At 41.5% G+C, this 12,276-nt stretch overlaps 1 protein-coding gene across 1 annotated transcript; it reads left to right on the forward strand.

Moving 5' to 3' along the window:
- Positions 1-4,539: 4,539 nt before the first annotated feature.
- On the forward strand, positions 4,540-9,812 carry anxa1a (annexin A1a). Its single transcript, XM_080004076.1, has 12 exons — positions 4,540-4,643; positions 5,669-5,749; positions 6,283-6,373; positions 6,809-6,903; positions 7,019-7,132; positions 7,345-7,435; positions 7,725-7,804; positions 8,050-8,194; positions 8,773-8,868; positions 8,959-9,017; positions 9,111-9,224; positions 9,315-9,812. The coding sequence occupies exons 2-12, from the start codon at positions 5,690-5,692 to the stop codon at positions 9,372-9,374; spliced, it is 1,005 nt and encodes a 334-aa protein (XP_079860202.1). The 5' UTR covers positions 4,540-4,643; positions 5,669-5,689; the 3' UTR covers positions 9,375-9,812.
- The last annotated feature ends 2,464 nt before the right edge of the window (positions 9,813-12,276 follow it).

Consider the following 12,276-nt stretch of genomic DNA (forward strand, 5'->3'; position numbering starts at 1 on the left):
TCTCTGCAGTGGATTCGAGTCAATATACCTTACTGCAGAGCCCTGAGGGCAGAGATCAGAGATAAGCCCTGCTCTTTTAAATAAACAACAACCTGTATAGTTAAGGACTGCAACAGGAATGGCTCTTCAACATCCGCCTTTATTGTTGTCCCACTTAAATAACAGCTTAGGTAAAGTATATTTGTTAGGGGGTGGAATTCATACTTAAGCTCCATTTTCATTTTTTATTATTATTATTTTTTTTACAGTTTTTTTATTACAATTCTGTAAAAAACACACAATACATTCAGTGACTCCATGTATTTTTTTATTTATAGAGTTTAAGACGTGATTTACATTTCATTTCATACATTCTACTTTATTGTTAGCATCAAGTTTATTGGTTAATTTCTGAGAAATGCAGGCGCAGGAAATTTAATTAAACCCAGAGTTAAATGATGATTATCATTGGTTAAATTCATTTATTAACTTAAATGAACAGAATGAGTATAGTTCTGAGAATAGCAGCAGTTATATTTACTTAGTCAGTCGTTGTGTAGTTAGTTAGTTATTCAGTCGCCATTGTAACTTGTTCAGCAGCCAATGTCAACAGTGTTGATATGCATCGTGGGTGGTATTGACGCGCTTTGCAGCGTGGCCACTCATCAGCATTGTCTTCATCTCATCACGCCACAGGCCAAACCCACCCTTCCACCCTTCCACCCTTCCACCCTTCCACTCTTCCAACCCTCCAACCTTTTGCATTTTCTCTTTTTTGAGGGTGCTAGAATGTGGCCGTTGCGTCACACTTTTCCCCTCGACACACCTCCTCATGGAGATACAAAGATAAGGGAATGAACGACAAGAATAATCTCTGGTATACAAAACAAGCAGGCAGACAGCTGGGGAAAAAAAGAAGAGTTAAAATGATGAGTCATGATTGACTTATATCAAATTAGACATTAATTGGTTACACGTTAATTACCTCAAGCAAACAGGTTATACTTTAGGGTGAGGATTATTTCATTATATATATATATATATATATATATATATATATATATATATATATATATATATATATATATATATATATATATATATATATATATGTATATGAAATGAAAATATTTTATATATAGGCCTATATATACATGCACTGTTGCATCTACATGTATATATATATTTTTTTTTAAATATTTAAATATATTTAAATATTTTTTTATTGTTTATTTCTAGGTTTATTGCCGTTTCTATTTTCCATATTTTATTACTCTTTTTTATTACACTTTTTAAATCTATCTATTTTTTTAAATATTTACAACTTGTTGAAATTCCATGTTTTTTCAAGTGTGTGTGTGTCTGTGTTTTTGTTTGTAGAAGTGTTTATCTGTGTGTGTGTGTGTGTGTGCGTGTGTGTGCAAGTATTGTTGTGTATACGTGCACATTTGTGTTTGTGTGTCTTTGTTTTCTCCACCCGTGCATGGGGGTTGGGCAGGGAGACACCCGGAATGGGACGCCAGGTAACCACAGGGTCTCACACACTTTTGCAGAACCACACCTACAGGTAATTCAGGGGTCGCCATTGAGTCTGGCCTGCAGGTCACTGGAGAGGAGAGTGTGTGTAGCAGTGCTTCGAGGCAGACCTGCAGCGTCCTCGTGCTCCTGGTCCAGGTGTGTGTTGTGGACCGGACAGGGCCGCTGCCGCCGGGCATCCTCCCTCAGGTCGGGGACGCTACCCGGTAGTTCCTCCAGCATGGGCGCCGCCATGGGGACGTCTCCCACCCGCGAGGACACCGTGGACTCCTCGTCGCGCGCGGGCGGTTTAGTAGTCTCCCATGCGACTGAACAAAACAACCCGGTGAAGGAAATTATTTCAGCTGTGAGGGTAGAGTAAGAAGGAAGCGAGCTGGGAGAGTGAAGACGTGAAGCCTATATGTTATTTCATAAAAAGAAAATACTCTTGAGAAGCAGCGGTGGATCATTTCAGGTCCAGGAAGTAAAAGACCCTGCCATGTTTTTCCTTCGGCCTTCCAGCTGATTCGATTCAGCAGTTGGACCACTGGGTTGAGGACAACCAACAAATCCAGATGGTTGGCTCAAAATCCCGGAGTGGTATCGAACTTTCTGAACCCGGATTTTCAACCTCTGAGAATACCGAATAAAGTAAAGATCTTGAACCGGAACAAAAAGCCTTGAACTGAGAGACATCTGAGGGGCAGATGCTAGAAAACTCGGTTACGTAACACCTCAAGTGGGCACAGTTCTCCTTTGTGTGCGTTTCCCTATACTGTATAAACGTACAAACACACACACACACACACACACACACACACCACACACACACACACACACACACACACACACACACACTATACAAACATCCCATATGTACTGTAGTCTGAAATCCACCCACCGCTCCCCATTTATTATGATTTTAGTTTTCAAAGTGTGTTGACGTGCTGCCAGTATCTGTGTGAGCGCCTGGTTCTGATAAGCGGACCTGGCCGGGCCCAGAATCCAGGGCTCTGATCCAGCATGTTATGTTGGTTCTGAATAAGCTGCCTGCTCTGCTGCCTGCACTAAACCCCGGCAAGCATCTGAAATATTTAAGCCCACCACCCCACCCCCACCACCACCACCACCACCACCACCACCACCATCTTTGCTCATTTGCTGCCCAAATCAACACATTTCTCTCTCAGCTGGAAAGAGCAGCGCAGACACATGTCAAGGCTCATACTCCAAAACATAGTCAACGGCAGTGGTATTGTGTAAATGCATGCATGTGTGTATCAGTGTGTATGTGTGTGTCTGTGTGGTGGTGTGTGTGTGTGTGTGTGCGTGTGCGTGTGTGTTAGATTCACTCACGTTGCTTGCCTGCCGGTGCCACCGTATGATGCCTCCCTACTTTCTTTCCCAGGAAGGTGAGCGACAAGGACACATTGTCAGCTCCAGAGGAATTTACATACATTTTGAATACACAAGGCTGTGTGTGTACGGGACCTAACAGGGGTGTCCCGGCTTAGGCCAAATCTACAAAGAGAAGCAATCAGCATCAACATATGAACTCACTTGGAGAATTCATTTCCAAAAATGGGTTTGCAAACCATCCTTCACACCTGAGTGCAGTTGAAGCCACGAATAATTTGCAGATGCTGAAAGAGCCGGCTGAGCAGATTCGACTCAAGTGCTGGGATCTTCAAGGCCTTCGCTCCAACATTCTTTAAGCTGGTGAGTTGGTGATGAACAACTTCCCTAAGAATCTCAGACTGGTGTCTAAATCTTCTCTTTGTGACGTCCAGGTGTTAGATGTCAGAACGCTTCCATAATGAGGACAGTATCAGATAGCGACTCCACTGTGTTCCATTTAGCAGAGGTAGAGGCATTGTGCCAGTCAGTTCAAAGTCAGGCACCGTACCACATAATGACTTAAAGTTAATCTAATCACTCCCAATATCTGACTTAAGTAACAATTATTCAAGTCGGTTAATGAAAATGCAACCTTTGCCATGAGTCTACCACAATGAAAACCTTTGTAAACTAAAGTAATCAAATCCAATATCCAAAGCAATCAAAATATGCATTCAATCAAAGCAGGTCATGAAAACAATAATCTGATTAAATTCTAAAATAGCTACCTGGTGTGAGAGAGCAGAGCAGAGGCCCCCCCCCCCCCCGGTGCAGTCTTCCTGATGCCGTCCCCGACTCTCTGTGGGGACTGGACGCAGTGGGACGCAGCTTACCGCCTGCTCGCCGCGGGAAACCAAAGTCTCAACACTCTTTAAAATATTAATTCTACAGAGATGAGGTTTCACCGGGTTCTGGCTCAAACCTCACACAGGCCGACCCGGTAAAAACAAGCCCCAAACAGTCCTCGGGTTTCCCATAGGTAAGATAGAGATTGTAACCGGATGCTCACCGCTGCATGAATAGACACAGATACAGGACATACCTGTATATGCATACAAACATATCCTCTTAATCATGTTGATATTGGTGGAGATTTTGACAAAGATGATGAGGCTTCATATTCATATACATATTCGACGGCAAATATATCGTGTTCACCGAATGAAAAATGAAAAAAAGAATGCGATAAATACATTTATGATACATAAATGTGTCATAATTCCGTTTTCTTCTTCAAGACCTTGCACAGGGCACCAAAAGAGCCAGGACCGCCACCGTTTCCAGTGTTCCATGTTTCCAGTTCAGTTCAAAAATATGAACAAGCAAACAAGCAAACAAACGAACAAACAGATAAATAAATCAACTAAAGCATATGCATAGTATGGCATAGTCAAAATGCGTTTGTCCTAATTAAAAAATAAATAACAATTATTATTATTATGACAACTACAATTATAATAGTGAAAGCCATTCTAATTATGAGTGAAGACTGTATGTTTGTTATGCTGTGTTCGTGCTTGTCTATGCACTCGTGCTTTACTGGTTTTCGACACTAGAATAACGGCCAAAGTTAAACGCCTCGTATCAAATACGCCAGCCTCTTGTGCGCGCTCTGCCCAGTGACGTCACTAGGTGGGGTTTAACGCAGTATAAATACCACACTGCTGCAGCTGCAACGCCCCTGGAAGCTCTGCAAGACCTCTATTCTTCTTCTTCTTCTTCTTCTTCTTCTTCTTCTAACGACTAAACCTGTAAGTATTTTGTCTCTTTTATATGTTTATTTATTTTTTTTTTAATCCTATGTGTTTTTCCTGTCCGTTTTGGTTTTTTTTTATGGTCTGAATACAAAAGTTGGAAAAACTTCCATTCCTTTTTTTCTCCGTGGTGTTGATGTGGCCTTGGTGGGTGTGGTTGGAGGAATCGCGGCATTCGTCGCTTCGGGGAGTTGGCTGAGTTAAGAAGATACACTAACATGCGCGCTGCCGAGTTTGTCCACGGCTTTTCTGATCGCGCCGGTCTCAGATGGTGTTTGTTTTTTTTTTTTTAAACTTGAGGTTTAACATCCGCACGCGTCAGTTCAGAGATTCAATGTCACCACAATGTTTGGGGCGACTCCCCGAAAAGTGCACAACTGCCATACGGCTAGGGGGGGGGGTCCAGTCAGTTGTGTTTTAATTTTTTTTATCTATTTCTCTTCATTGTTCAACGTGTCTAACAGTTTGCACTTTTCCATTCCCACTCCGCAGCACTCTGTTCTGTTGGATTAGCCCCTACTCATTTCTTTCTTTTCTATTCTGTTCTTCTCTACTATATTCCAACCTATTCTATCCTATTCTATTGTGTTCTATTGTAGTACATTCTATTCTATGCTGTTCTATTCTATTGTACTCTTTGCTCTCCTATTCTATCGCATTCTATTATATTTAAGAATTAAGAATTAAGAATCTTTATTTGTCACATGACCGCACTACAACACATGCATATATATATATATATATATATACACATTTCATACATACACATACTGTATTTCTATTCCATTCCATTCTACTGTACTGTAGTCCATCCTATTTTATTCTATTCTATTTTATTTTATTCTATCCCATTCTATTCGACTAAATTCTATTATTTTCTATTCTATTCCACATGGCTATATTCTATTATTTTCGATTCTGTACTACTATATTCTATTCTATTCTATTCTACGCTACTATATTCTATTCTATTCTGTACTCTACTCCACTCTAAACATCATTTGGTTCTTCTCTCGGTACAGGCAGCCTCCAGAGGAAGCACCATGTCCTTCATCAGAGCTTTCATGGAGCAGACGGTCTATCTGGGCTTGCCCGATGACTCAGTACGTATTTCTGTGGTTATGGGCTGGTTGCTACGGCCGTTGCCAACTTTTTTTTTTTTTTTTTCTTTCTCTCTCTTCCTGTGGGTTGCCAGGGTGGAAAAATCTACGAGGCAAAGAGTAAAGGGAGGAAGAGAAGAGCAGAACAGTGAGAGTGGGTTCAAGTTCAAGGTGTAGAATGAAAGAATGAAGGAAGGAAGGAAGGGGATACAAAAGAAAGGGCCAGAGCCAGGGAGATAATGCGAGAGAATCGGGAGTGAACCAGAGGTTGGAGCCATTAACGATAAGAGTTCGCAGACGGGAAAAAAAAACAGACTTGTGAGCATGTGACTCATCGCAGCAGGAATTTGAGCCTCTCCCCTCCAAACGGCAAACAAACTACCACTTCTCCTTTCCCTGGGTTTTCTTAAAGCGGACTCTGTCGAATATGTGTGCCGGGGTATTCTGCAGGGTTTCAGCCAGCATTCCTCTCACACTACCGCTGTCTAGAAAGAAACTAGAAAATGAATTCTAATATTCAGTGTTGTGTCTCTCAGATGCTTCCCAATGAGGGAACAGTGACTGCAGCTCCAAATTTCAGCCCAGAGGGAGACGCAGGAGTCCTGGAAAAGGCCATAAAGGCTAAAGGTTAGGTCTACAAATGCATGTGCATGTACATGGGTGTGTGTCGCCGTGCACGCAATCACTCACGCACAGTGAGATGGAATTTGGGCGTGTGTGAGCATGCCTGGGGTTTGGCAACAGGTCTGGGGATTTTTTTTTGGAGGGAGTGATCTTCAACCTAAGAGCAACAGCGCCCTCTTCTGGCGGGTAGACGTACCTGCCGCTTACAACGTCAAAACTCAAGATTCCTTTTATTTTTTTGTTTTGTATTTTATTGTGTTATTTATTTATTCTATATTCCTGATTTTTCTTTTATACCGTTTTATCATTCCGTCTCCCTTTATACCTTGAGTTTATATAATTAAACAATGAGTATGATCCTATATTAAAATGAATTAAAGTGTATGCCTAGTGATCATGTGACTGTAAAACAATCTTTAACTTCTCTCTGGTTGACAGGCGTGGACGAGAACACCATTATCGAGGTTCTGGTGAAGAGGAGCAATGAGCAGAGGCAGAAGATCAAAGAGGCCTACCTTCGAGCCAGCGGCAAGGTGCGGACAAAACACAGACAAGTCACACAAGTGTAATAATAGTAATACTGTAGGAAGATCATTGTGAAGCATCATCATTTTAATAAGACTGTTGTTTTTTTATTTTATTTTGCAGACTCTGGAATCGGCACTAAAGTCTGCTCTGGAGGGCGACTTGGAGAATGTGGCACTGGCTCTGCTGAAAACACCCGCCCAGTACGACGCCCAGCAGCTGAAACAGGCCATGAAGGTGCGCACACGCACACGCACACACACACACACGCACGCACACACACACACACACACACACACGCACGCACACACGCACACACACACACACACACACACACACACACACACACACACACACACACACACACACACACACACACACAGTCAGTTAGTTTCTGCCTCCTTCTCTCAGTTTAATTCTCTTTCTGCTTGGCTCCATCCATGCTGCAGGGTCTGGGCACAGATGAGGACACGCTGATAGAGATTTTGGCTTCACGGACCAATATGGAGATCCTGGCTATTAAGAAAGCCTACAAAGAAGGTGTGTATCAATTAAAATGTAAGCAGCAAATACAGAGTAAAAAAAAAAAAAGTATATATATATTATCATAAATAATCATATTATATATATATATATAATTATATATAATATTCATTCATATATAATAATTATTATTTTTTTTTGTGTAAATAAATTTTGATATAAAATTTAAAAACTATACATTCAATTAAAATGACCTGTTCAAAATAATTTTCTCTCTATTTAAACCAAACAGCATAAATTCTTAGTTCGGTCCATATTCAGAGTATGAATATTTTGCACTATAAAGAGTACAAGAAGGAGCTTGAAGAGGACATCAAGTCCGACACGAGTGGAGACTTCAGAAGCGCCCTCTTCGCTCTCTGCAAGGTATGTCTGTGTGGATACTTCATAAACGATCATGAATAAATAATAATAATAATAATAATAATAATAATAATAATAATAATAATAAAGTTCATCATATAGTTAAAAGTAGTTATAATTTAACATAAATTGGCGGTGTGTCCGTCGAGACATTTCCTTATAAGCAGTACAGACAAATGCACCGTGAACGTTGATGTACTGGCTGACGCGGGGTGATGGTTTTAACCACTGAAGTTGTGGTGCGGCAGGCTGCCAGGACAGAGGGAGTGAGTGAGCAGCTGGTGGACAGCGATGCCAGGAGGCTGTACGAGGCCGGCGAGCAGAGGAAGGGCACCGACTGCTCCGTCTTCATCGACATCCTGACCAGCAGGAGCGCGCTGCATCTCCGACAAGGTCCGCCAGCCCTCACATCTCGACCGAGGGACTTCTGTTTTCCCGTCTGTTTAGACATGTTTGTGCTGATCATGTCAGTCGAAACTTAAACGGGGATGTTCGAAAAGGCTTAATGTGAAATGGCTTAACGGGACACAAACAGCTCAAGGTTACTGACATTCCTTTTATTTACCAGTTTTAGATTGTAAGTTTGAACATTTAGTATGTGTGGTGAGAAGATAAAGAAAATCAATATGGAATTACATTTTTTATGTCTTAATAAGGTGAAAAATTGGCCAAAAACATGAGTTTTATGAGACTAAATTTACCAAACAATCCTTTTGTGTCATTTTGGCTCATTAAGCCACATTAGGCTCCCAATTTCTGGCATTTTCAGCATAAATTGATTAATAAAAAAATGATTAGAGTTATATTTTCATCAATGGTAGTACCCATAGTGCCCTAGAACCGGGCAAAATGTAAAAGATTTTGATCAACGTTATTCAAGGTTTTCTTTTAACCTCCGAGTTAAATCTAGTGACACTCAGCCTTTCAGAATGTCCCCTTAAATGTTGAAACCCTCTTCCTCTCTCCTGAAGTGTTCAATGCGTACACCAAGTACAGCAAGTTGGACGTGTCCAAAGCCATTGACGTGGAGATGAAGGGAGACATCGAGAGCTGTCTGACGGCAGTCGGTAAGAAGGGGGCATGTGCATTCATTCCCTTCCTCGGTCGGTGGCTCAATGACAGAAGTCCTTAATTTGCACGGTTTTCTTCTTTACCAGTGAAATGTGTGGGGTGCAGACCTGCATTTTTCGCTGAGAAACTGAAGCTGGCCATGAAGGTAGAGTCCACGTACTCAGACAGTCTACGTCCTCACGCACTCCGCACAGTGTGCCGGTCCTCTCTGACCTGACTGACTCTTTCCTTCATCCAGGGCAAAAAGAAAATTCTGACCCGTATTATGGTGAGTCGGTCCGAGATAGACATGAAGCTGATCAAGGCGGAGTACAAGAAGACGTACAGCAAAACCCTCTACAAGGACATTCTGGTTAGTGTCCCACTACCATGCTCATCGCGAGCAATGTTTTCCTCCCAGGAGGTCATTCCATTCACACGCTTCCATTTCCCACCCCCTCAGGATGACACCAAGGGAGACTTTGAGAAAATCTTGTTGGCTCTGTGCGGGGGCGAGAACTGATGGGGCCCCCAAGCGGGTCCCGTCTCAGCAATCACGTAGAACCGCAGGGAACGTCGTCCACAACTTCTCTTCAGGCCGGGTCCAGTGTTCGCTGCGCTCCTGTGGACCCCTGTGGACAGGCTTCACCCTTCTTTATTTTAACCACATTCAGGTGTCGACATTTCAACACCGCTTCTCGCCAAGGACAAAGCATAACGAGGATCACAGCCATTTTTTATAATCTATGCTATTGCCAAATAAACCCTTTTCTTACGTCTTTTCCAGTAACAAATTTTGAGACCAGTTTTCCGCCGGATGGGTCGAGCTCAAGCAGCCAGGTGCCGACTGTGCCGCCGTAGTTTGAGTCCTGGTCGTTTGCCAATACAATATGTTTAGTGGCAGCCGTGCTATTGAAGGAGCTTGGTCATTCTGCAAATAAAAGTGCATTGTGGAGGCCAATCTGAGTATTCTTTGTTCTTTCATTCTCGTTTACATGTTTTTTTATAAATATAATTTAGATATCGATATTGTGGTTAAAGTCCATAAACTAAGTAATTTATCAATAATAATTTCCTAGAACCAAGTGCCACTGTTTCTGCGCAGTTGTGTTCCTGTGCTGAACTATGAACCTAGTTTACTTTATGACTCTACTTTTATTTAGATAATCTGTTGGTCAGCGGATTATTGGCCAAAAAGAAGATAAAACTAAAACGGTCACGCACACAGCCTCCTAGCCCCACTAGGAGCAGTCTATGTCTGTCTGTCATTTATCATGGACAGGTCGCCTCTGCCACTACATCCTCCTGCACTGTCCCACCAAATTAATGTTTAAGATCCATAAATGTTATCTGCATTACAATATAGACATGTTATCTCTTAAACTGAATTTTCCAATTGTACATTATTAACAGAAAAAATACAATAAAATAGTAATTACAACTAACATGTATTTATATATTTCTAAAATTAAATGTATTTATTGTAATGAAATGCATTGACAAAAGCTGTTTTTGTCATGCCGAAAATCGAAGACAATAAAGAAGCCAGTGTCCAAAAATCCAGTCGTCACAACGGGCAACGTTAGATACCTCGATACAGTGGTACCTCGACTTACGACTGTCATTCATTCTAGAAGAACAGTCGTATGTCAAAGCAATTTTTCCCACATAAATTATGAAATCATGAAGGGTGAAAATAAACAAAATACAAAGCACAAACACAGTAAATATGAAAAAAATATCGATAAGCCACGAACTACGTGCACACACAATGCAGGTCATCCGCTGACTGACTGCTGACTGGCCGCCGACGCGCCAACTGCAAATTTCCACGGTCGTATCTTGGAGCAGTCGGTCGCAAGTCGATACAACTCTTCGCTACTATCGCTACTCGTATCTTGGATTAGTGGTAAGTAGATGCAGTCGTAAATCGAGGTACCACTGTATTGATATCTCCACCAATCTGTCAGATTACATGACAGATTATTACTATCTATTTACACTTAACTTTACTCCATGCTCAAATCCACTGAAGAAGACCTCACTTGATGGAACAACTACCCATCTCACTTATTAGCAGGATAGCGACAGGGAAAATATATATACTACCAAAAACAAACAATATATTTTCAATGCTTCCAGTCCAACCAACGGTAAATTGGTTTAATACTCTAGACTCAATAATCAATAAATTATATTGGAAATAAAAGAAACCGAGAATTAAACTAGCAACACTACAGAAAAACAAAGACTGTGGAGGCCTAGCAGCCCTAAACCCCCTGAACATATAAAGAAACATAATCGCTTTAAAAACCCATTCATTGCAACAACTCTGTCAGCCTGGTGGAGATTCCACTAACTCACTGGTCACGCTCTGTCTCCAAACAGATTCACTCCAATCTGGCAGACCCCAGATTTTCAGGTTAAAAACAGACCAATAATCTTTAGGTCTTGGAAAAGACAAGGAACTACTCATCTGGAAACACATTTTTGAAAACAATTTGCTTATATCCTTCCCAACCTTAACCAAAAGGTATAATGGTGGTTAACACGGTTTCCTGCAATTCCTTCAACTACAGCAGTCTCTAAAAGTTCAAATCAAATGAACGAACAGCATCCTACAACCACCTCCGACGACTGAACATCTGACTCATATAGGTCATTTGAAAAATCCCTTTTCCAGAATATACAAAAGAAAAATTTAAAACAGATGACAGTTTATCTTTACCTACCATGGAATGGGAAAGGGACCTTGCTGTTTCAAATGATATCAACCTGTGAAAGCTTATTTGCACCTTTTCTATGACCCGCAATTCCAATATGCAACTCGTCAAATATAAGGTTTTGACTCCTGTCGTCGCACGGGGCCACCTGCTGGCTGGGTTCGAGTCCTGCTGGCTGGTGCCTGGTGGTTTCTGGCCTCAGGAGTGGCTGCGGGGCCTTTTCCACTGCTTGGAGGTGCTACGATTATAATACCAATCTTATAGACCAGAACCAGTTACTACAAGACTTGTACACTCACCGGTGGACACTATGTGGCTCAGACTAGGATTGTATATGGATGGATAATGACCCAAAAGAAGTCAGACGTTGCATGTACATACAGTACATATCATTGCCCATTTAAGGGATTTAGCCGATTCTTACAATAGTTGCAGGGGTAGAATTTGCTACGTTCCCGAAATCCCCAAGGTTACATCAAGCCAGAGCTTGAGCCACATCTAAAAGTGCCAATACAATAGAAGTCAAGTGTTTGTCCCCTATGCCTTTGCATAATAGATGAAGTGGTATTTCTGTATGCATTATTGGCAGAAAGAAAGCACAGAAAAAAACAATGGCTCAGAGAGGGAGAGAAAGCCATCGCTCAGACTTGTATGTCTCTCAATGACTTTATTTTTATGCTCATATAAATGGCACACAAAACC

The sequence above is a fragment of the Zeus faber genome (assembly GCF_960531495.2).
Source record: "Zeus faber genome assembly, chromosome: 7".
NCBI classification, from domain to species: domain Eukaryota; kingdom Metazoa; phylum Chordata; class Actinopteri; order Zeiformes; family Zeidae; genus Zeus; species Zeus faber.